Here is a 25,375-nt window from a genome sequence, read left to right as displayed (position 1 = left end):
CCTCTGAGCATGCCTATAAGGGAATTTCTAGATTAAGTGAGGTGGGAAAACCCACCCTGACTGTGGGCAAGCTCCATCCATGGGCTAGGGGCCAGAGCTGAATGCTAAGGACATGATGTGAGCACCAGCTTTCTTCTCTCTGCTTCATGACTGTGCGTGCCGTGTGCCCAGCCTTCCCCTGCCCCTGCAGTCATGCCTTTCCCTCTGTGAGTGGCAACCCAGAATATACGCTGTTGTTCTCAAGGTGCTTTGTCGGGTATTGTGTCAGAACCCCGAGAAAAGAGATGAATACAACCCGAGTCCTCCCCCTGCCAGGCCTGCTCTCCCCCAGCAACCTGCTCATGGCCAGCTACCTCTCCCAACTCTCTTTGCTGGAGAGAGCTCCTCCCTCACGGCCTGTGGTGCTTTGCTGTAATGTTCCCCAAGATTGTTCCTTCCTTTCCCCACTCCCTCAGTGAACCCTCATCCATCACTACAACACACCCTTCGACGCATTGTCTCATCTGCCACAGTCTTGAGCCTTAAGACATCTTCTCTCTCCTCATTCCTGCCTGACTTGACCCCTAAAGTGGTATGTTTTGCTTCCCAAGCAAAGTTGGAGCTTTCTTGAAATTAGATTTCACAGAACCACGGTTCTCCTGCATACCATTCCCCCACAGTTACCCAAGAAATCCATTAACTGTGCAAACGTAGCTAAGCGCCCACTGCATGTCAGGTGTTGCCGAGCATGCTGGGGTCTACTACCACTGAACAAAGCAGCCATTGCCTTTGGTTCCAGCAGGAGAAACGAGAAATAACACAAAATAAATGATCTGTTACATTGGAAGGTGCCTGAAATTTTGACAGAAGGAAAAGCAGACCAAGCTCACAGGAGGGGGAGAGTTTTGAGAGCAGAGGAGCACCCACAGTGCTTAGAGGACACGACCAAGGGGCACCCTTAGTGCTTAGAGGACAGGCCTTGCTGAGTAAGCTGCAAGGTCACCTAGGTGGGAAGGTAGAACATCTCAAGTAGTGGGGTGCAAGAGTGTGAGGCAGACCAGTCAGAAGCCAGAAGTGGGCATGGCTGCCTGAGAGGCATGCTCAGTGCAGGTCCATAGTGGTGAGTGCCTTGCTGCCCACTGAGGGGTCTTCAGCTTTCACCCTTGTGAAATGGCACACCAGCATTCCAGATTTATGATCCCAAGCGTCTGATTCTAAAATTCCCACTGTGATGAGAAGAGTTGCTAAGGAGGCTAGCAAGAAAGAAATAGACATGGTGGCTTCCTCTGGAGCCGTGAAGTTGTACTTGTCCTCACTTGAACAGTAGTGGCCAAGGCCTCGGCAGTGTTTTGATGGTGAAGCCAGTCAGTCCCTGGTCCAGTGACGTAGGACATAAGAAAGGAAGTGAGGCTATGAGTCTGACCCTAGGGTTTGGGCTTCAGCACCCAAGATTGAGATGGAAGACTGCAGACCCAGAAGATACTGAGAAGCAAGACAGCAAGTTATGATTTGAGCAGAGAGGTGGATCAGACACCTTTCTGCCCCAATACACAAGGGGAATGGGGCAGTGGGTAGGAAGAGTCAGTACTGGAGGCAGAATCTGGGCATCAGCAGCTAAGAGAGGCCCTTTGAGGACGATTGTTTGGGGCTATGGGAAGAGCAAAACAAAAGAACATCCAGGACTGATACATCCAGCATTCAGAGGTCAGGACAAGAAAGAGCCAGTAAAGTGACTAGCAACAGAGCAGGCACTATGGGTAGGATGGGGAAATTACTCCAGAGGAAGGTGGGGTCAGTCCATGCCGTGTATTGTGAAGACTATGGTGCTTGTCTACAACACTAGGGGCCTGAATAGCAAATGACACCATGGATGCAGTGGAAGCAAAGACTGTAGGGAGGATGAGTGAGTGTTGGGACCAATTGGGTTCCTGGCCTTCAGCTGCTCTTCCCTGCTAGAACCTTCTAATTGAAGTTACTAAAAGCTGTGCTTTGCTAGAGGATCAGAGGATGGGATTTTCACCTGTTGGCCATTGACTGCAGGGTATTTAAGCCTCCAAGGTGCTTTTAAAGAGGGCTTTTTGGTACCAGTGATTGAAGGCCTGTGTGTCGGTCTGTCTGTGCGTGAGTATTCTCAACCTCCAGCCCCTTGCCCGAAGCTCGCGAACCGGGGTCTAACGCATAGAGCGCAGACCGGGGCCGCGGTGCACGGCAAGTGAGAACAAAGAGACACAGATTTGTCCAGGAGAGTGGAGCAGGGACGTAGCAGGTAAATGGGGAAATGTGTGTTTTCAGTTGTGGATGTGAGGTAATCAGGAGGATGAGGAGAATGACAGGCAGTCCTCAGGTGGGCAAGCAGGACACAGACTTGCTCAGTGGGGACTATTGGCTTTCCCAGGGAACAGTCCACCCTCAGTCACTGGTAGGGAGGCTACAGAATGTCCTGTTTATTGTTCCACTGTCTTCATGCCAGAAAGCAGTGTTGTGACTGCATGTGAGAAACAGCATGCTGTGTTGGAGGTTGGATACCAGACAGGTGTGGTGGGCAGGGATAGAGAAGGAAGAGGGGTTAGAGATGAGTTCTTTCTTTCATCAAGAGTTCTCGAGTGGCTTGAAGCTTTAAGTCACATGACTGTGGGTATAAGGCCATGTCTGCACGCAGCTGCATGGATAATAAAAAGCAATTTAGTCTCCAGCTGCTCAACACCTGTAGTTCCTGCATGTTGATGTTGAACTTGGGGAAAAGATAGAGTACTGGAAACCTTCGGACCTTAATAGCTGAATCTTCCTGCAGGTGTCACTCGTGGCTCTTGCACTGCCGTTCATGCCGACCTCCTGATTTGTACATAACAAGCAAACAACATAGCTAGGTTCTAAGTAGAGTTGCTTTCTCGTTCTGTCCTGAGTTCTCTTCCTTCTCCAGCTCACAGCCTTCACGTCTTCATTTCTTACTAAAATCATGGCAGTCCTTTCCTTTGGCCTTTCCAGCCTGCGCTGTGTATTTTTTCTACAGGGCAATTCTTCCAACTTAAAGTCGATGCTATAACCTGCTGCTCGTGTGAGGGAATTTGTTGATTGGTTGATTGATTTTGTTTGTTTGGTTTCAGATAGGCTTTCATCCTGTAGCCCAAGCTGGCCTGGAACTTACTACATAATGAGTTTTTTGGTGGCCCTGCTAACTAACTTCCTCCCACTGTGTGATCATGTTGATCTGATGCCTGCTTATTCAGCCTCATCCCATGGTCACTTAAACACTCGGAAAAAAAGCTGTCTTTTCTTATTATCCCCTCCCCCCACCTCCTGCGCATTCACACTCCAGAGATCCTAGGCTATGTGTTGGAGTGTGCCGAGCTCTAGGCACCCGTCCCCTGAAGTGCCCCGCCATGTGCTTTCCTCTCCCTTTTCCACCACCACCACCACCATGAATGAGATGTCATATTGTACTCTCAGCTGAGAAAGAGAGTGCACCGTCTTCCCATTTCTGTGCTCTCAGGGTGGAGCCTGTTCTCCTGAACAGATGGTGGAATGAGTTGGGCATTGGACTCACCAGTGACCCACCATGAGAATGAAGAGCAGGCGAGGAGAGCCCGAGTGAGTTCAGTGACAGCATCCTGAGCAGTGTGAAGAGTCGGTGGGAGCAGGATTTGCCAGGCAGTGTTGTCAGGTTCTCTGTAATGCCCAGAGGAGTTCTGTGTCCTGTATCCCTGTACCTCAGTTTCACCCCCATATGGTGAAAACTCTCATGAAGATGTCCTCTAAGGACCCCACTCTACTCTGGTTACTCCGTATTCTTCAATACAAATTCTCGGTATTCGCACTCCGATGAAGTAGCTGCCTTGGCCAGGGGTGACTGCTCTAGGACAACCCAGCACTAGGGATTCTCCGTCTAACTCTCTGGATTCCCCAACTCCCTTCTGGTGCCTCCAGGATCTGTACACACTGTGGAGTGAGGTTCTCCTGCCTCTGCAGTTCCCCTCAAAACACCTAGACAGCTGAGCCCTCAGAGAACAGTGAGAAAGGAGTCACTTCCACCAGTGGGAGAAATATTCAGAGAGAGAGAGGGAGTATTCGTGTACATACGTGTGCACATATATGATGTCATTCCTCTGACACTATCCACCTTGATATTTTCCACCTGAATAATTTTGTCTGGAGTTTTATTTATGTATTTATAGTTTATTGCTTGTTTGTTTTTTGAGAAAGGACCTTACTCTATAGCTTTGGTTGTCCTGGAACTCACTATATTGCCCTGGATAACATAGAACTCACAGAGATCCCCTTGCCTCAGCCTCCTCAGTTTTGGGATTAAAGATCTGTGCTTACATGCCTGGCCACCTTGATTTTTTTTCACTTTATGTGTATGGATGTTTTGCCTACGTGTGTGTCTGTATACCATGTGTGTGCCAGATGCCTGAGGAGGACAGAAAAGGGCATCAGAACCCGTAGAACTGATGTTACAAATGGTTGTGAGCCATGATGTGGGTGCTGGGAATCGAACCCAGGTGCTCTGGAAGAGCAGTTGGTGCACTTAACTGCTGAGCCATCTCTCCAACCCCTGCTTTGATTTATTTGAGGCAGGGTTTCTCCCTGACCTAGAATTTACCAGGTAAGGTGCGTTGCTGGGCAGTAAGCTCCAGGAATCAGCCTGTTCCCATCTCTCCAACATTAGGACTGCAAGCACATACCACCACATCTGGCTTTTTCATGTGAGTTCTAGGGCTTGAACTCAGGTCTTTGTGTTCACAGAGTAAGTACTTTACTGACTGAGCCATCTTGTGCACCGTCTTCAGTTAGTTATTTTAATTAAAATTATTTTTCTTTTTCTAATAATTTATTTACTTTTATTTTATATGCATTGGTGTTTTGTCTGCATGTGTGTCTGTATGAGGGTGTCAGGTCCCCTGGAACTAGAGTTACAGATAGTAGTGAGCTACCATGTGGGTGCTAGGAATTGAACCCGGGCCCTCTGGAAGAACAGTCAGTGTTCATAACCACTGACCCATCTCGCCAGCCCCTGAAGTTACTTTTCTTGCTAAGTTAGAAATTATAACACCTGACTCCTTCTCTAACAGGCTGAGAGATACCATATCCTCTGTGCATCCTGCATTTCCACCTGACTCCAAGTCATCTCTCTCTAGTCTTGGTCACATGTGTGGGTTGTTATTTTTTTTCTCTGTATTCCTGGACACTAAGTGCTGGTGTGCATGGCCATGCATGACCAGCAGCACTAAATGCCCTTAACTAAGTCAGGTAGAAAGGATTTGAGGGTAAAGCCTATTAGATAAGGATTCACAGAGAACGAGGCACACTGTCCTTGAAGGGGAAAAAAAACAACTGGAAATAAAATAGAAGACTGAAAAGGCAAGGTCATACCCTTTAAATTAACATGCAAGAAACAGACATTTTTCATATCCAGTTCTGTGAGTGTGGCACCAACCATCTGAAAAGTCCAGGCTCATTGGCGGTACACTTGAGGAATTGGCTTAATGGGCAGAGTACATTTCAGAGAGAAAGCAGACCCACATAGCAGCCCCCCAATCCCATGCTACAGGAGTAAAGCAGGTTACTAATGAATTGGACCCCACTGTGGATTCAGAAGTCCTGACCCAGCAAGTGGGCACCTGTCCTGTTATTACACACCCATGTGAGTGTCCTAGAGGCCCACCCAGAGCTGACATCGCCAGCTCCTCACCAGTTAGGGAGGTGGCATGTGCCCCGTATTCCAAATCTAAGATGCACTGACAGTGCCGCCTGCTTGGGTTCCCCATGCTTCTCAGAAGAGTCATCAGGCCCAACATGTGTATGTTATTATCAGGCTATGGAAAACTTGTTTGGGAACCAGGTGTGGTGTTATCTCACTTGACCTGGGTGTGGATTTGTCTCCTTGGTAGTGGTGAGAAACAAAGTTGGGAAGGGCCAGCACCGTGGGGCCCAAACCCTTTGATTCAAAGCCTGACTGTCCTGTGGCTAGCAAATGGCCTCAGGCAGGCATCCTCCTGCAGTTTTGGCCCCTCATACTGTCTGCTGCCACCAGGATTTGATCACAGCAGCTTTGTACCTCCTCTTCCAGAAGTGGCCCACCAAGATCCTGCATATCCCATCAGTGAGCCAGAGAGACTCAGCAGGTGAGCTCCCCACTAATAGAAATCCACAGCCCTGGCTACAGTGAATGAATTGTCAACCCCTGCCAAGGTTTAGTTCTTGATCATAAACAAATAGCTAGGATTTCTTGGAGCGAGAAGCCTGGGAGATTCTGTTCTGCTTCAACAGTACACAGTCTGCCATTGCTGCCTTCTAAACAGATTGAAGGGTCTGAGCAAAACCCTAGTGAATCAGTAGCCTCTCTGCTTAGGACAAATCAGAGTCAATTTTTGACCTCAGCTGGCACCGTACCATTGCTAACCTCCACCAGCAGTGTGGAATAAGAGCTCAGAGCAAGAAGCAGCCATTTTCTGTCTGCTTCTTTGCTTTCCTGTCCGTAAATACATATCTTTACATTACTTTAAAGGCTGCTTAAGCCTAGGGTGTCAGTGAACTCCATTTCTTCTAAGGTTTTTTTTACCTACAGTATCGATCGCTGTGTAACTGACGCTGGCCTGTGCCCCAGACTCCTGAGGGCTGGCATGACGAATGTGCGTCGCTGTGCCTGTCGTCCATCCTGACTTCTGAAGAGGAGTGTAGACTCTTAGTCACCTGATTCCGGCTCTGAAGGCCTTTGAGCCCCTTTGGGACCCCATAGATGGCCATGCAAATTCTGCCTGGTGACATGTGATGCAACTATGTGCAAGAAGACACTTTCCCTCCCCAACAGAAAAGCCAGTTGGGTCCATGCCAGTGCTCCTGATCTATACAACACGCTCCTCTGAGTCTCCTTCAACAGATTTCAGCTTGATAGACTCACTCCCATTTGGTGATACAAATGGTTTTTTAGGTTTGCCCTTTTGTTTGTTCATGTGTTGGTGTGTTCATATGTGTGGGGGTTCATGTGGTGGGGGTGCGTGTAAAGGCCAGAAGTTGATGTTGGTTGTCTTCTTCACGTGTTTCCAAGTTTACCAAGGCAGGGCCTCCTACCGAACCCAAAGCCTCCCACCCCATCCCTGCTGTCTGTTTTCTAGGATTACAGGTTCTTCACTTTACCTAAGGGGCTTTTATGTGAGGGATGGGGATCTAAACTCTGTTCCTCAGCATTACAAAGCAAGCGATTATCCACTGGGCAGTCTCCTCAGAAAAGCCTAAGGTCGGTGTCAGTTGTTTCTGTGGTCTTTGTTGAGGTGACAACAGAAATAACATATCACAATGGCCATCCAGCCGTCTGCTCATGCTCAGTGATTCACACCTGCCTCCCCTGCCCCCATAATATCCTCATGTCTGGCCAGCATCTTCTCTTTGAGGTGTGTGTGTGTTTAAGTTTGCAATGAAACTGGAGGTTAAGGAAGTTGCCTTGAATTTTGGCAATAGGGGATTAAAACAGTCTTGAAAATAATCAGCCCAAGATGGCCTAGACTATGATCTTCCTCTCCCTCTGAAGGGATAAGGAGGCCCCGTAGAGAGGCCAGAGCAGCACAGCAAGGGACCACTCCCTGTCAGCGCCTAGGTTCCAAGGCAGCATCAATGACCAGTAGGCAGCTTGGCCACATGCACTCAACAGCAAGGGGTGTCTCTAGGGGCGGGGCTGCGATGACTCCTGTACTTCCAGGTGATTCTGCCCCTCACTGAAAAACGTCGGAAAGGCCAAGAGGACTATTAAGGACTTCTTTCTTCAGAAAGTCCTGAGAATCAGCCTGTTCTCAAGCCTTCCTTAGGGAAGGACCTCACCATTGAGCACAAAAGCCCTATTGCTTTTGTAAGTGAGATGTGCCAATCATCACAGTTTCTATGGCAATGAACTCCCTGTTTCATGCATGTCCTTGACTAGAGAAAGAGGATCTTAGTTATTCTTATTACTTTGACCAAATACTTGACAAGAAGTAATTTAACAGAGGAAGGTGTGTTTCCTGGCTCAGAGCTCAGGGTGCTCTTCCCTTCATGATGGGGAAGACATGGCAGCAGCTGGCGAAGGCTCTACAGCAGTAGTGGGAGACTCGATGGTCACATTGTATCAGCACTCAAGAAACAGAGTGAGCAGGAAGTGAGGCCCAGCCATAAAACCTCAGAGCCACCCTCAGTGGCCTCCTTCCTCCAGCAAGACTGCTTCCTAACGGTTCCACGGCCTTCCCAGACAGCACCATCGGCCCAGGTGTCGGAGACATGTCACATTCCCACCACAACAGCAAGTCAGTGCCTGTGCAGGCTCAATTGTTCCAAATAATAGTCAGATTTTTTGTTTGTTTTTGTTTTTCAAAATGGAATTTCTCTGTGTAGCTGTCCTTGAACTTACTCTGTAAACCAGGTTGGCCTTGAACCACAGAGACAGATCCACCTGTCTCTGCCTCCTGAGTGCTGAGATTAAAGGCATGAGCTACCATTGTTCAGTAATAATCAGATTTTTTTTAACACTGTGCCTCCTTTGATTTTTAGACTGGATAATAAACAAAATAAAAATTTAACCTGACTTCTTATGATCTGAAGTCAGGACCCCTGTTTCTCCTTGTTCACCAGTACCCCAAGTGAATCTGGTAAATGTACATGCTTGGTGAGGAAATAATAACTAAGCAAAGAAACTGGCAACTGATTCCACATTCTGGGGTGGCAAAAGCTCATCTCCCTCTTCCTAAGTGAAAGCAGAAGCAGAAGCAGGCTCAAATTCACTGTATAGCTGAGGCTGGCTTTGAATTTCTGAGCCTACTCCCTCTGCCTACAAAGTGTTGGGATTACATGTGTGTACCACCAAACCCAGGTTATTATTTATTGTTGTTGTTTTAAAATACTGTATTGTAAGTGTGTATGTGCTCATTGTGTGAGCATTTTAGAATGGATTAATAAATGCACAGGAAATCCTTAAGAGTAGTTAATTGAGTGAGATCATTCAGATACTTTAATTTCTGGAAAGAAAAAGTTAAAAAAAAAACAGGTAGCTCACACACTTAGAATTGGTTTTTGAATATAAGGAAAAAAGAAGAATGTGTCTCGGTTTGGTTGGTTCAGGTAGGTTCTTCATCTTCCCATTCATCCATTTCCATCATGCCCCAAGGGCTCAATAACTGCATGTGTCACACATATACATGACCGTTTAGTCCAAAGGGCGTTTGGTGTTGTAATAGCGAAGGAAATGCCCCCACTTAGTCTTCAATCCCATTGACTGCGAGTATGCCATCTGCAGAGGAAATGAGATCACTTTGATTGGCGTGGATCAGTCCAGTCTGTCTTTGGACTGGAATGCGGCCCTGTGTAGATCATAGAAGTTGGTGTACCCCCAGAACATTCATGTTTCCTGCCTGCCTTTATGGAAGAGAAGACTTTAGTGAACTAATAGACAATGTCTAATGTACAAACATTGACTTTTTACTTTGTATCCTTCTTGCTTCAGTCATGGGTCAAAATTCTAATTACTGTTTCAAATACATGGCTATGCCCTGGATATTGTTTCTTGGGCTGCTGTTTCACCACAGCCTAGTCCAGCAGTTCGAGAACTTGGTGGATAGTGGCGGCCGTGGTTTCTTCTTTGCATCTGACTCACCGTGTAGGTAGGCTCTCTGAGCCTGCTTCAGCCTCATCTCTTCATCTAACAATCACCCCACTGCCTTTCTCACAGGAATATCGGTGAGCTCCTCACCATGTTAGTAAAAGAACCATGGATAAAATAAGACCTCTGCCAGCTGCCAGTCAGGAGCATGTTTTCAATGCCCAGTATTAGAAAATCCCAAGGAAAAGAAATTTTATAACTAAGTTAAAGTATACCGAGTGGGCCCTACTACCCTGATAGTGCAGCTTTGTTTTCACAGTGAGGCCCTCTTTACTCTTTACACTAGGTCTAGGTGTGGTCCTTCTCACATAATCCCCACACTTAAAGGAGATAGACACAGGAGACAGAGAATTTGAGGCCAGCCCAGGATATGAAGAGTTCCAGGCCTCTCCGACACAGCAAAACCCGGCCTCTGAAACAAAACAAAACACCACTGGGTTTTGTTTTGTGCAAACTGGGTGGGGAAACATGGGCGGTGTAAACGGAGGAACTTATTCTTTGCTGCTTGCAGGGTCTCTCGCCCTTCAAACAGAGCTCCACCAAGGCTTCACCCATTTCAAGAGCTCCTTTTCCCCGTGCTTGACATTCAAACCCCCAATTACCCTGAGCTGTGATCCCAGCTATTGGGGGAACAGACTAAAATACTTAAAATACATAACTCTCAATAGCTCCAAGGCTATTTGCACTTAAAAAAAAAGTCCTTATTAATCTGTTATTAGTAAAATGTGTTTAAAATGATGGGCCTTCTATTGGCCCACTGGGTCCCTTGGTTCAACTGCACTCTGTTTCCCAATCACCTTACTGAGCACAGAAACCATGAACTGACACCCTGAAACCATGAGCTGAAAGGAAGCCTTCTTCCCTGATGGTATTTGTCTTAAATACATTGTCAATTTGACAGAAATTGACTAATACAGCAACCTTACCTTGAGTTTATTTTTGAAAAGAGAAGTGAGCCTCACTGTTGACGTGCTCTCCACACTGAGTGAGTTCTGCCTTCACTGACTCCCTTCCCTCCACAGGTCTGCAGACTTGAGCGCCAGTTGTCTACCCAGCGATACCAAGGAGCCCTCTTTGCCAATCAGCCGAAGATGTTCATTGCACCAGCCAGCAGCCCCCCAAGAGCCAAGCTGTGCGAACTGGTGCTCCTGTGTGGTGGCCAAGTCAGCCCAACCCCTCAGCTGGCCAGCCTCATCATTGGTCCCTACCATGGCAAGAAGGAAGCAAGGATCCAGTACCTGTCGGAGAAATGGGTCTTAGGTAGGATCCCAGGTGGTGGGACACAAGCAGGAGGGACAGGGGAGGGTCCTGCTGGTCACATAGCCATCTAGAGCTTAAAGAGACTCCCGCTTTGTGGTCCAGGTAGTAAGAACAGGCATTGAGAGACATAGACGGTGCCCATGTGGTTTGGGCCTGAGAGTACCAGCTCAGCCTCCAGCTCAGCCTCCAGTCCTAATAGTCATAGACACACCTGCCCCTTACTGCCAGCTGAAGGACAGTTCACAAGGGGAGGAGATTGCACTGAGCCTCACCCTTTCAGTACATGTAGGAAACCTTCTCACTCAGAGTTCCCTCATCCTCAACCTGTGAACACGGGGTGACCACGGTAGGTACCTGTACTAGGTGCTGCCTGAGGTTCCCAGGGAGGAAAAGTTAATAAACTAGACCCCTGGCCACTGGAGGCTATCTACATGTATGATAACGACAGACAGACTTCACCAGTTATTCCACTTAGGAGGGTTGCAGAACTCTCAAAAGGAGAAAGGCTGTGCAACCAGGAGTGAGCTTTCCCAGGGGTGTCGTCCTGCCTCCTTCTTCTCCCCTTCTGTCCTTCTTCCCTCCTTTTATGCTGGGCTCACCATCCTACAAGGACTCATCCCAGACAGAAATGAACTCCAGACTCAGCTTTGAGAATAAATTTAAATCTTCATCCCTGAGATTCTGACAAATGTATTGGTTTGCCAAGACCAAGTCCTGCAGACCTGAAACAGTCATTTTCTCACCATCATGGGACCTGGAAGGACTAGGCCAAGGTAGGATCAGAGAGATTCCCTATGACTTTCCCCTAAACTTGCAAGTGACATCCCTTCCCTTTGTGACTTGCTTCTCTGAGGACACACACCATCCTTAAAGACACTGGTGAGACTGGTTCAATCCCACCTGGGACCTAGTTTTAATGTAATATCCTCCCTGGATTCTGTCTCCAAGTACATCTACATTCTAAGGTGCTGGGGGTGGGACTCGAACATAGGAAGAATCAGCTCCACCCTATCAATGTATTACGCCAGATCCTTACCTGGTTCCTTCAGAGCTACCTCGTGTGTGTGTGTTTGTGTGTGTTTGTGTGTGTGTGTGTGTGTATGTGTGTCTTCTCATCCCCTCCTCTCTCCTCTACTCTGTCCTCCTGCTCCCCTCCATCCCTCCTAGTTATCTCCCTTCCTGTCTTTCCCTTTCCCTTTTCTTCCCTTTCTCTCCTGAGGCTGAAGTCTTTGCTGGGTCCTCCAAAACCATCTCCCACTGTATTTATCCATCTCTCTGCTTCTCCCTCTCCTCCTTCCTGCTTCCCCTCCTCCTGGTTTTCTTATTCTTCCCTTTTTCCCTCCTTCCCCATCTCACCCTCATCTCTAAATCCCAAGGTTCTGGCTTCTCTCACTCTGTTGTTGTTGTCGTCCTTGAATAGATAAATAAATAACCTTGTTTTCCAAAGTTACATTCACACAAACACACATACATTTTATGAATATCTCTTAAATGATTGATGAGTGTTCCTGTATATTTTTGAATAAGGCAATCAAGAGTACTTTTTACTATCTGCTATAGAGCAATTTGTCTTTTGCTTAGAAACTATTTAAAAAAAAAAAAGCCACTACCATTTAGCTCCGGTCCCAAAGCCAAGCCACTGTTTACACTTCTGAGTACCAAGAATAGAACCTTCAGACATCACATGTTCTGAAGCTGGCTTCTCGTTTGGTTTCTTGGAAAAGTGCATCAAATTAACAGCCACTACAGACCAGAACTGGGCCTTGAAAACACGCCTGGGCATGACTGGTGTCCAGTCTGAAACGACAGCTAATGGTTCTAGAGTTCGGGAACTGTGTGCTGCTCAGGGCCCCAGACCGAGCCTGTAGTCTTGTTATTTCCAGGCTGGGTGACTGGCGGCCCTTCCTGTTGCTCCCGCGTCCTGTGCAGTCACTGTCTCAGCCAGGCTATGTTCTTCCGGTTGTTTTGTCTGTTGGCTCTGGCTAGGGTTTTAGGGGATGACTGCCTACCTGCTGCATCCACCCAAGGCTCCGCAACATTCTCTGCATGCCAGGGCTGGCTCCGGGACCCTAGTTTCTGCTCCTTTCCTCCCCCTAATTGACGTCCTGTTGCTGACCTGTCATTGATTACACCAGCTTCTTTGCCCTTGGCAGCATCCGGGTATTGTGTGTGCTTCAGGCCTGCCTATGTAAGATGAGTCCCCATGGCTTGTGGGTACCCCCAAACACACCAAGTCTTACAACCTGAGCCATATATCTTTCAAACACTAGTTCCCTCAGTTTTTCTTTGTGAATTGAATGATAACCCAACAGATGCCATGGTGTACACATAACAGAGGTGTTGCCTCCACATCTGTCCGTCAAACACAGATGGGCAAACATAGCTGAGTCCTACGCCTGCTGTCCACTCCAGGCACTGCACTGTCTTGATCACTGCTCACCTTGTGTGGTGGCCAAAGGAGACAACACAAGAGCATGTGACATGGTGTGTGCTGTGGTTGGCCTTCCCAGGATTTGTGAGTGACAGTGTCCCTGCGAGCATAGAGCTGTCACCCCAGTGCCATAACAAAGTGACATGTGTCCTTTGAAGGCTCTTACTCACCAAAACTTAGCACTATTATAAACATTTCTCTAGAGAACATTTTATTCTCAGGCTGGTGGATTAGACTCAGTGATTGAATGCTTGCCTACTCTGTACAAGGCCCTGGATGGGGTCATCCTGCGGAGGGAGAGAGAGAAAGAGAAGAGATACTGGATTCTCAAAACAATACCCAGAGGGGCTGGAGATACAGTTTGATGGTAGTGCACTTACCTACCAAGTATGAATGCTCTAAAATAAATGAGTAAATAGAAAAAAATATACAAAGATTAACAAGAACTTTTAAAGCGTTGATTTGAAAGGAAAATTATTTTGTGATACATTATGAAAGCAATATTCAGTATTCATCAATTAAGTTTATTCCAACTGGAGTAGACGGTATGAGTTTGGGCCAAGATGAGTCTTCAGAGTAGGTTGGATAAAATGTTTATTTGAAAGTGTTAAAAGGCCGGCAATGGTGGTGCACACCTTTAATCCCAGCACTTGGAAGGCAAAGGCAGTTGGATCTGTGAGCTTGAGGCCAGCCTGGTCTACATAGTGCATTCTAGGACAGCCAGGGCTACACAGAGAAACCCTGTGTTGAAACAAACAGACAAAAAGTGTTAAAAGCTTTTTCTATCCCCTTTTTATTTGAATTTGTTAGTTCTCATCCAAAATGAAAACCCAATGCCTGAGTGTGCTACATTTGCTTGGTTGATAGCTTTATATTTATTCTTATAATTGATGAGCTTTGTGTGACCCTGCTGAGAAGTGCCTCAGAGAAAGTGAGAGATTCTTGTAAGAATTTCTTCTAGCCTTGTCTGGTGAACCGTTAGCATTGAGCATCCTGCCTTCCCAGCCATTGTGTGTTGCTGACATAGGCCATGAACGAGTGCAGAATGTCAGCCTGTGGAATTCAGCAGGAGGCATTTAATCCTCGCCTTACTCATGCTCTCCACAGAGGGTGTCAAATGCCATGCTGCCTTACAAGGAGTCTGTCTTCCCTGTCCACTCCCTAGAGCCTATTTTCCCTGAAACAGCACTATGCTTGGGCCAACATTCTCCATGAATCATTCAACCAGGAGGAGAAATGGGGATTTTTGAGCAAGAACACCCCTGTGAGCACTTAAATATACATGAAAATCAACAAGAGAACAAACATCGAATTCCTGGTAGCAGGAACCAGGCACTACCTGTCCTAATGTCAGTAATATGGGTGTTATTTAAAACTGTTTCCTAATTGTTGGGTTCTCCTCAGCACTCCCATGAGGTATAGTTTCCATTTCATATCTCAAAGATCACAGGGTCTAAGGCCCCTAACTGGTGAGAAAGAGGCACACAGAACTCTGCACCAAGAGCTCTCAAGATGTGTGACTTGGTGCTATGGTCATTCCTGGTCACGCCATCCCCTCCCTTCAATGTTATTAAATAATATGGGTTTGGCCTTTCTCATGAGACTGATTCCAGTCTCTGCCTCCCTTTAATTGTCTGGGCTACATTCAAGAGATAAGACATACATTTATGCTATTGTGGGGAGATAGTGCACTATTCTCCACAGAGCTGCCAGAAAAAGAGAGTTTAGCCTTGACATGACTTCCGCATAGCTTACAAAGAACATTTGACTGTTGCCCATGTAAGAGCTTTCAGGAAAAGGTCCCTGATAGCTTGGGGGCCTTCCCATGCTGTCCTGAGCTATTCATTATGTCCCCCACTGGCTGATCAGCTAAATGCATTAACTGTGGCTTTCTGTGAATCAAGGCTAATCTGGATGACATGTTCCCTAGGGATTCGTAATTAAATGGACACATGAGGGTTGGTCAAGCTCACCTTGTCCCATATCCCAGTTGCATAGATAAGAACTAGTCACAGAAGGCTGAGGGTCCAGAAAAGAAACCAGAGAATGGGAGGCCGGTCTGCCCCACCCTCACCCCCGCTCCTCTCTTCCTATGTGCTTAATTTATCCTTGCCCAGGAATCCAGACCCAGCAGCCCACCAATCATACTGAGAGAGAGTAACTATCAAAATATACGTGATTAAAAACTAAGTGGTAGAATTTTGTAATTTTAACATCTAAAGCCAATGTGTGTGCCACCACACTGTTGATAAGAGTCTGTAAGTCGGCTGCTGACGCAGGGTCTTAGCTTTGGTTTGGGGGATATATGGAAAGAATAGACTCAGAAAAGGTCCCTAAGCTCTCCTAATGCTCCAGGTGATTGGCCTTGAACTTTCCTGACCAGCCAGGCCGTCCTTGTTCATCTCAAGCCGGTCCTTCCGTCAGCCTCCCACAGCACAGAATACCACTTGCGGACCACAAGGCATCTGTGTCTTCAGCTCTGAGCAGAAACCATATCACCGCAGCAGCATTTTATATCCTCCAGAAGGAACGTGCGCTCGGGGACGTCACTGTGGCCATTAGCATGGTTGTGCTCGGCACTTGTGAGGTGACAGGCACCTCTCTAAAGCCTGCTGCAGAGCTCAGAGGCTCACAAAGCCCAGCGGCAGCCCCACTCCTGAGCAAGACCCCCAGCGTGTAACAGCATCTAAAAGGCCCTCCAATGCGATGTTACTGACAAACAGGCCTGGGGCTGTGCAAGCCCATGACAAAAAGTAGTCAACAAAACTAACCACTGGGGAAATATGAGCCAGAACCCCAAACCCATTATGATGGGCACTATCCCCACATAGACCAAAAGTTAAAAAATAAAAAGTGTTCAAGAAAATGTGGGTAATTGGAACCGTTGTATGCCGCTAAGGGAAATGTAAGTATTGTGACCACTAAGGAAAACACTGTGTTGTTACCATGTCACCCAACAGCTAGCGCCACTGCTTCGCATACATTCCTACCCCACATACGAGTGATGGGTCGCACAGGATGTGTGTGTCTGTAATTACAGCAGCATTATTCACAGTGGCAAAAAAGCGGAAGCAACCCTAAGTATCAATTGACAGCCAACAGCAAGGCAAATACAGGATGTAAGCAGAGTGTCCTGTCTCCTGCCTGCAAAAGGAGGTCCTGATACCTGCCCCACATGTACATTGTGCCCAGTGGAATAAGCCAGGCACAGAAAGCCATGCTCATGATATCCCTGGGACAGAGACAGAACATGTGACCAGGATGCCAGAAACGACGGCAGGGAGCATGGGAGTGGCAGGTTGCTGTTTAGTGGATACAGAGATTTGGTTTGGGATCATGAGAAAGTTCTCAAAGTTCGTCAGTGCTAGTGGTTGCACAGTGTTGTGAACGTACTTTTAATAGCATTGAAGTGTCCAGTCAGATTAGCTAAATGATAAATTTATAGTTTGTATAGCTTATATGATATCTCCTATATAATGTTTGTAGTGGGTTTTACCAAAAATAACAAATTATTGCAGAACTAAAAAAGGAAGTTATACAGCCTATTTTTCAAGGCTACTGATCTAAATATAATCACTCATTTTGGCAACGTGGATATCAAAAACCTAAAATAAAATCTTAGTGAATCAAATTTCATAGTGTGCATAACCACGGATCAGCCTACAAATATGAGAAAATAAGTAGCATGGTTTTCTTCATCTCTTGTTTGCCCAGTTGTGTTGAACAGCATGAAAGATAACTGAGCATCTACCCATGATAAAATGCCTCAAGAATCAGGAGCAGTTAGGGGCCTTTTAACCTGCTCATGGTATCTTAAGAAATAACTATGGCAAGTTTTTTTAATAGTGAGGACCTTTGTGTAAGATTCAGGTCAGGTGTAAGAAGCACAGCAAGGCTGTTACCCTTCAGCAGTATTCTAGAGTGGCCAGTCAAATAAGTGGGAAAGGGGGTGGAGGCTTACAGGATGAGAAACCATCTTTACATGGTGCAGCTGTCTATATAGGCGCATCCGGTAGAAGCAAGAAACTGCCACAGCTAAGTCAGCAAAGTTGAACATCCCAAAATCCGTCACTGAGATCGATAGCAGACCCTGTGATAATTATAAGATAGAGAACACTGGGGTGGCCTTGTGATAAATCATTTTATTCCCATGTCCAGGACAGCAAGGAGAAGCCCTGTGAGTGGTGGGCAAGGGCAGACTGTGTTGCCCATGGTTAAGTTCTCAGGACACTCTCAGAGAGGTGCCAGGCTCGGGGGAGCTCTGGGCAGTATCAGAGCTGAGTGGAAGTTTCTGAGGCCAAACACTTTCCATGAAGAATAAGAATGAGTTATTTGTCTCTTTGCTGTGACAGAATGTCAGATAATAACAACTTCAGAAAGGAAGGAAGGGTTTATTCTGCTCACAGTTTAGAATGAAGCCCATCACGGTTGGAGGTCACAGAGTTGGGCATGAGGCAGCGGGCACCTTTCATCCACAATCACAGATTCAGGGCACGAGGCAGCTGGAAGGTTTTATCCACAGTCACAGACCCAGGGCACGAGGCAACGGGCACATTTTATCCACAGTCATGGAGGCAGGGCACAAGGCAGTGGGCACGTTTCATCCTCAGCCAGGCAGCAGGAGATGAGACCCGCTGCTCACCTCACTTTCTCTTTTCTTCTCGGTCCAGGACCAAAGCCCATGGAATGATGCCTTTCACATTTTCCCACTTCAGTTAATCCAACCCAGAAACTTCACAGATAAGCCAGAGACTTGTCTACTAGGTGACTATGACTTATTGAGTTGCCAGTCAGTGTTGGCTGCCTCGAGTGTGCGTGGCATGTACAAACGCGCACGCGTGCGCGCACAGACACACACACACACACACACACAGCGTCAAGTTTCATCCATTGTACGGTGAAAAGATACTTTGCACTGCGTGTGAGCTGAGCCTATTCTAGGCACTACATATGTATGTAATACTTGACAAGAAAGACACAGTCATAGGCTTAGAGAAAGACAGAAAACAGATTCAAACAATGGTATTGGCAGATACTCTGAAGAAGATGATGGGGTGCAGGAATGAAGTGAAGCAGGCGAGATCCTTGCTGAGAGCTGCTCTGGAGCCAAAGACTGAATAAGGAGTGGGGGGGCTAGAAAGACCTGTGTCCTTGCCTGGAGGTGCTAGGTGCTTCAGTCAGGAGGAGCAGTCTGGGTGACTGAAAGGAAGAAGAGAAGAACAAGGGAGGGAATGAGACCTGAAAACCAGCTGCCCATTCAGGGCCTAGAGGTGTGGATGTTGTGGAATGCAAGTGGGAAAGCTCTGTGGAAAGGGAGGTTGTGGTGGGAGTGATAAGGATCCTGGCCCCGGGTGCTCAGCTGATCAGCAAGGGTGGTTCAGGGTGCTAGGTTGATAGCCATAGAGCCATGCTGTTGTCAGATCACATCTAATTGACATTTCTGTGGCTGCCACAGGATGTATGAGAAATGAAGAATGGTAGTCACCCCTAGACTTGAATTCCGAAACAGCCACAAGTGGAGTCCTAACAAGCAAGTTTTGGGGAACGGTGCTGAAAGAGAAAAGTTTGTTTCGGCCCATGGAAGAGAAGCCTAGGGATAGCCAGACAGCAGGAGAGATCTGTGGCACTGGTTCCACTGACCTCAGAGAGCTGAGGTCACCATGCAAAAGCTATGCAGGGGAACGTGCCTTGGGGACTGTCTGGCTAGTTTTTATGTCAGTCTGAGTCAAGCTAAAGTCATCTAAGAGGAGGAAACCCCAGTTCATAAAGTGCCTCCGTAAGACTTGGTTAAAGACAAGCAAAGGCATTCTCTTCATTAGTGATTGACAGGTAGGACTCAGCCCATTGTGGCTTGTGCTATCCCTGGACTGGTGCTCCTGGGTACTAGAAAAAAGGTTGAGCAAGCCATAGAGAGCAAGCCAGTAAACAGATGCCTCCATGACCTCTGCATCAGCTCCTGCCTCGGGGTTCTTGTCATGCTCGAGTTTCTTGTCCTGACTTCCTTCAACGATGAATAGTGATGTGGACACATAAGCAAAAGAAGCCCTTTCCTCACCATGCTGCTTTTAGTCATGGTGTTCCATCACCATAGCTAAGACGCACTGAGACAGGGACGTCCACAACCTGAGTCCCTGCTACATGACTGTCCCCAGAGACTTAGGTAATACTCTTCCCACAGTGAAGAAGAGGAGATGCCCAACTGAGTGAGTTTGTGTGCATGGCCACTGAGCTTCCTTCTGGACCTTGGACAGGCAAAGAGAAAGCCTAGTCCCCGGTGCTCTTGAGCTGGCACAGTGTCATCACCAGCTACCAAATTTCAGTTAAATAGATTTGTCCTCCATGCCACAAAACACTAGTGTTGGCAGCATAGTGGCCCCGTGCTTCAACTGTAAGACCACACAGGAGTGTGGTTAGAAAACTGTGCTTGCCCTAGATGTGTGCCAGGACCTATTAAAGAGCATGGCGGGTGTGGAGGTTAGAGATTTTGGTTTTAAGAATGAAAAAGCTAAGGAGAACAGAAGTGAGACAGAGCTGTTGCCTCAGTTTCAAGGGCATCTACTACATCTTTCCTACATAAAATTCTTAGCTGTGTACTGGTGACGCAGTTGAGAGGAGGAGGCAGGAGTATTGGGTTCTTGTACAACCTGGATCTCATAAAGCTGAGTAACGATAGTGATGGCTACGGTAGTGTTCCTCCTGTCTGGAGCTGCTGTGCCTGTAGCTTAGTCACTGTGAGGGACTGGGGGGACAGGGCTTGTCGGTGTCTGCCTGCCCTTTTGCCCTGATATGCAATGCTCCCTTTCACTCAGTCCCTTTACACGGTTCATTGCATGTTTTCCTGCAGTGTTCTATGTGTTCTGTGCAAACCGCATTGGACTTACTGCTATAATTACAACAAGTCAGTCATTTTTATCACCTGGTTCTCCTTTTCAAATCCATATTCCTGTGTTAGGGTCGATATATTAATTTCCTTTTTATAAAACTTGGAAGTTTTGATTATATTGAACTTTCAAATTAAGTAGAAAGAGGCATCCTTTTACAGGTGTCCCCCACCCCCCGAGAGGCCTTATAAAGTGGTCCTGTAAGATTCGTTGTGTAAAACTGAAAGAGCTCCAGAGAGCTCCTACAAGCTGAATGGAAATATGGCTGAATTACTCTATAGACCGGATACAGAGAGCATATCTTCACCTGTGGCTCAAAACCCAGGTACAATTAAACGAAATGTCAATCTAATGTAAACACATAAAGAAGACAGTAGCTTTTACCTGGCACAGGTGTATACAAGAAAAGGCAAAAACAAATACAACAACAAAAACATAATGCGGCCTGACAAGCTCAGACAAAGGTATAAACCGTAAGGACTCCTTCAGCGTTGCACAGTAGACTGATGGGTGTGCCCATACTGACAGTTGTCTTTACCATACATAATAATGTGTGTGTGCGCACGCGTGTGTTCACAAGTGCACATATATGCACCTACTCAGTGTGTTCCTCCCCTCTGAAGCCAAGCCCACCAGGGAATCCCTCACCAGTTCACACTCTTCTATGGAGGCTTATCTGTACAGGAAGGTAGCAGGTAAATTCTCGGACACTTTCTTAAACTAAAACTAAGATGAGCTTTTTTATTTCTTCTACTTCCCCTTCATTTTTTAATTTCTAGAATGAAGCCCCTTTCCTCCCTGTTCCACACAACCGTCATGGCTGTCCATCTTTCATTACCATCACTTCAAGGCCCTTAGACGCCATGTTTGATGATGCGATTGTGATGGGAGACAATGTAATCACCCTAATTAAGCTTGCCAGCCAGCGAGTACCGCAGTCTGCTGTGTTCCTCTGTTCTCGTTAGAGTAGGAAGACAGTTGTGGGTAGTAAGCTTCTTAGTATTGACAAATGATAGTATATTTGTCATAACTTTTATTCCTGTGACCAAAGTCCTGAGAAAAATGAGAGACTATCGTAGCCCTCAGTTCAGCAATCTTAGTGCACTGTTGACTGGTTCTACTATTTGGGAGCCATTGGTGGGCAAAGCATCATGATTAGGGCTGTACATTGCAGAGCAAAGCAGCTTGTGGCAGCTGGGAAGGACAGGGAGAGAGGAGAGGGAACCAGGGCAAGATCCAGCCAGGGACCCACCTCAGACACTTACTTCCTCTGCTAGGCTCCAGCAACCACTAGGTGGAAACTGAGCTTTCAGCTCTGACCTGTGGAACATGACATATCCCAGCCATCGCAGAGGGTTTGTGGCCACCACTCTGTGCTGACCTAGCTCTCCCTATGACTGGTACATCTTATAATCATGAAGTAATTACTTTGCTCTATTTTATTTTACTTTTAAAGTTTGGTGTACTCTGAGGACAAATGGGACTCTGCCCAGTCCTGAAACATTTGAGACATTTCAGCTGTCATTTTATAAGACATAAAGAGGATTACCTGTGTTGCAACCAGCTATCTTAACTGTCAGGCTGTCTTTTTCTCCCCTCTGTTTAGATTCCATCACCCAACACAAAGTCTGTGACTTTACCGACTACCAGTGGCTACAGTGAGAAGGACACCTATGACAGCTGTTCTCAACACTCAAGGAAAACAACCGTGGAGAGAAGGAGCCAGCACACAGCTTAAGGCCTGATGTCACATATTACCTTGTGTGCTGCGGTTTTCCTCTTCAGTATTGGGGAGCGGGTGTTGCTGGAGATTAAATCCAGGGCTTGCTAAGCAAGGACTCTACCATTAAGCTACGTCTCCAGCTTTGATCTTCAAAACTCTTTTATGTAACTCATTCGTGACTCATGTTGTATTTCAGAGAAGCCTTTGTGGGCACCAGTTGGGTTCCTTACACAATACTAATAATGACCATGATGAAGAGGTCACAGAACCTTTGTCTTCAAGATACTTTACTCCCAATAGTAGAATGGAAATTGATTTAAATTCTTTAGTCCTAAATAATCAAATAACCCTAACTTTCTTGTCTTGGACTCTGAGGTCTTTATGTGTGTGCTGTGTCTAGATAGGAAGGACGACCAGGAATCACTAAGATTATACTTCTGTTTCTGAGATGCCTCTCAGAGCAGTTGAGAACGATGGGCTTGAAAGTTTTGTGCCGTCACTGTGACTACCTTCGGAATGGTTACCTCAAGTTTCCCTGAGGAAAGTCAGCTGCTGGGACTGAATTATGTCAGGGGTATCAAGCCCATGGCCCGGGTGTCATGTTTGTCCAAAGATAACTATGAATGTGACTAATACAGAATTATAAACTCACTTAAAAGTATTATAAGATTGTCCGCATGTGTGTGAATGTAAGTGTGTGTGTGTTGAGGGGTAATTCAATTGCACAGTTCTTCTGAGTGAACTTCGTAGATGACCACAATGCATTACAGCGTGAAGCTCGGATACACTGTCTGGTTGATCCCTCCTCTTTGTGCTGCACAGGGTCTTGCTAAACAGCCCAGACTGGCTTGGAGCTTGCAGACCTCCTCTCCATGTCCCGTATCACATGACACCACATTCTCATGCTGCTCAGGCACCTAACAGAGATACTGCATCTCGGTGAGCTTGAAGGTGTCACTCAGCCCAGTGCGGTTTTCAGTTTGGGGATTGATTGCTCATGTCAGCTGCTATTTCCCACTCAGTAAGTCTCAACTCCACTTCCAAATTTTGTCATTTCAGTGATAAGCAACTGAATCATACAATATGTGACTTTGTGGCATTGGTCTTTCTTTTCACCATGTAATTAATGCTCTGATGATTCATTCATGTCTTGCATGTCAGCAGACAATTCCTCTTTGTTGCCAAACAGTATTCTGTGGCATGGCTGTTAACCGCTTTGTTATCCATCCCCTGAATAAAGTCAAGGAATGAAGCCCAGTGGGAACGGCCCTCTGAAATCTAAAGCAATTTGCGGTGTCATGTGTACTGGGTGATCCAGCAGTTCAAGCGCCTTGGGAGAAGTAGATCAAATGAAAATGAGAAATACCCCATTTATCATTGTCTCCCTCTTCTATAATCTGAATAATTCTGTTTTTCATCACAAATCCATAGCTTGAAGTCACCACTCCCAGATAGTGTTAAGAGGTTTTAGAGAAGTGACCAGGTCATGAAACTCTTAAAAAAAGACACTTAGGGCAAGCTCTTTGCTTCCCCCGCCACATGAGGATACACCAAGAAGACACTAGGATTCCCAAAAATGACTTGTTCAAATATTCCCTAAGTTATTCGTGCACTGTGAACTTTGGACTCTCCCAGTTCTGTTGGTCATTGGGAAAGTGCAAGTCTATATCACACCCAGGCCCTGAGAGGGACAAAGCATCGTCCTGAGAAGCAAAGGAAGACAAGGATGTTCACTGCAAAGAGTTAGGGTGGAAGTCAAAGCAAGACAAAAGGAAAGCATGTATAAATCTGTCAGTAGCCAGATTTCACAGGTGTACAATTCTATATGGTTGTGTTCCCTTGTAGGCTTCCAGCTGAAGGTCAGCATCAAGAGCAAGTTGCTGTCCCCTCCCTGTTTGCATGTGTAAAACCATTAACCTGTTTGTACACAAGTGGTAACCCCTTATGTGACCTAATGCAGACTTGGCTGATTAAATTTTTGATCAATTGCCTTCGGTCTCCAGTCCTTCACTCAACTCCCCCTGCTGGAGCTCATGGCCATTGAAATCTCACCCTCCACACATGTAGCTGATCTTTCTGACAACCAACCCCAACCAGAAGCTGTCTCGTGCCGTCAGAGGAGGTTCTCTAGCATGACTTCAGGAATGTATTAAGTGGGTTAAATTGCCACCAGCCCCTTTGTAACATTATTCCTAATGTTATGGTTGAATTGGGTAGATTTTTTACTTTTTCTTAACAATCCTTTGAGATTCTGCAATTCAAGTTACTTTCATGCATCACAATAAATATAAAATCCCAAAGACTATCATCTCCTATGTGTCAAAATAAATATAAAAGCCCCAAAGTGAGCATCTCCTATCTCTTTGGTCATCGGAAGCCATTACTTGCTCACTTGAAGACAGTGAGCCGACAATTTTGAAAGTTAGCTGCCTGTGCTTAACAAGGCTGGGTGTGCGCACTACACTGCTGGGGGCTTGAGAAATTGACACGGTTCTTGACTTTCACACGTGGAAATCAAGCCTAGCACCTCCTGCATGTTGAGCAAGCAAACACTGTGACACTAAGCTGCATCCCCAGCCTCTGGCATGACGACTGGAGGAAGCAATTTCCTGATCACCGTGGAAGCAAAGGTATTTATGTCCTGGATCCATGTGCTTGGATTGTAATAAAATTCTTCCAAGAGAAGACACGTTGCATGTATTTCTTTAATCCCCTGTTGCTTTGGTAAAATACCCCTACAACTTCAATTTTAGGGAGAAAGTGTTTATTCCACAACAGTACAAGTATAGTCCAGCATCACAGGGAAGACAGGACAGCTGGAGCCTGAAGCAGCTGGCCACATGACATGCCGTCCATAGTCAGGAGCACAGTGCACTGAGCGCTTGCTGCTGCTGCTCAGCCCCCTTCACCACTTGTGCAGTCTAGGACCATACCTAGGGAACAGTGCCATCTGCCTTGGTGGGTACTCCTTGATTTAACCTAATCAAGATCATCTACGCAGGCATGCCCAGAGGTCCGGCTCCCAGGAAATCCTAAATTCTGTCAAGTTGACAACACTTTTCATCCCACCAGTGATGTTCACTCTAGCAGTGCTCACCAGCAAACATTAATTATACTGAAAAGAAATGGATGCCCAGAAAAAAAAATGATTATTAGAAATCAATCTGGTAAAATGTTGAGCAGCACTGATAATTATGAAAAACAGGACAGTGGAAGAAATATTTATAATACAAAATAAAACTACAAAATCACACAATTTTACTATAGTCCACCACACAGATTTTTATCTGCACTACACAGTGAAGTTCTGGGACAGCAGTAACTTAGACCGTGGTTGATCTGGTAATGCTGTAATATTTGTCCAGGAATACTTCTGATGATTTTGAAATGCAAAATTCAGCCACCTGTAGTCAAAGCCAAAGTTCTTAGGTTTCCAGGAGGTGGGGAAGAATTTCCCAAAATAAGGTGCCAGCAGAACTGTC

General features: G+C 46.3%; 1 protein-coding gene across 6 annotated transcripts in view; it reads left to right on the top strand.

Moving 5' to 3' along the window:
- Positions 1 to 23,883, top strand: part of Mcph1 (microcephalin 1) — a 194,206-nt gene extending 170,323 nt beyond the window's left edge. For all 6 annotated transcript variants that reach the window (XM_087901116.1, XM_087901113.1, XM_087901112.1 and 3 more), the window contains 2 exons: positions 10,621 to 10,858; positions 21,777 to 23,883. In XM_087901116.1, coding sequence (XP_087757242.1) covers positions 10,621 to 10,858; positions 21,777 to 21,832 — 294 coding nt within the window. In that variant the 3' untranslated portion in view covers positions 21,833 to 23,883. The remainder of the gene's footprint in view (positions 1 to 10,620; positions 10,859 to 21,776) is intronic.
- The last annotated feature ends 1,492 nt before the right edge of the window (positions 23,884 to 25,375 follow it).

Source organism: Myodes glareolus, chromosome 23 (assembly GCF_982192425.1).
Source record: "Myodes glareolus chromosome 23, mMyoGla1.1, whole genome shotgun sequence".
Taxonomy (NCBI): Eukaryota; Metazoa; Chordata; class Mammalia; order Rodentia; family Cricetidae; genus Myodes; species Myodes glareolus.
The sequence above is the reverse complement of the archived record's forward strand: the minus strand, read 5'-3'. Positions and strand labels throughout refer to the sequence as shown.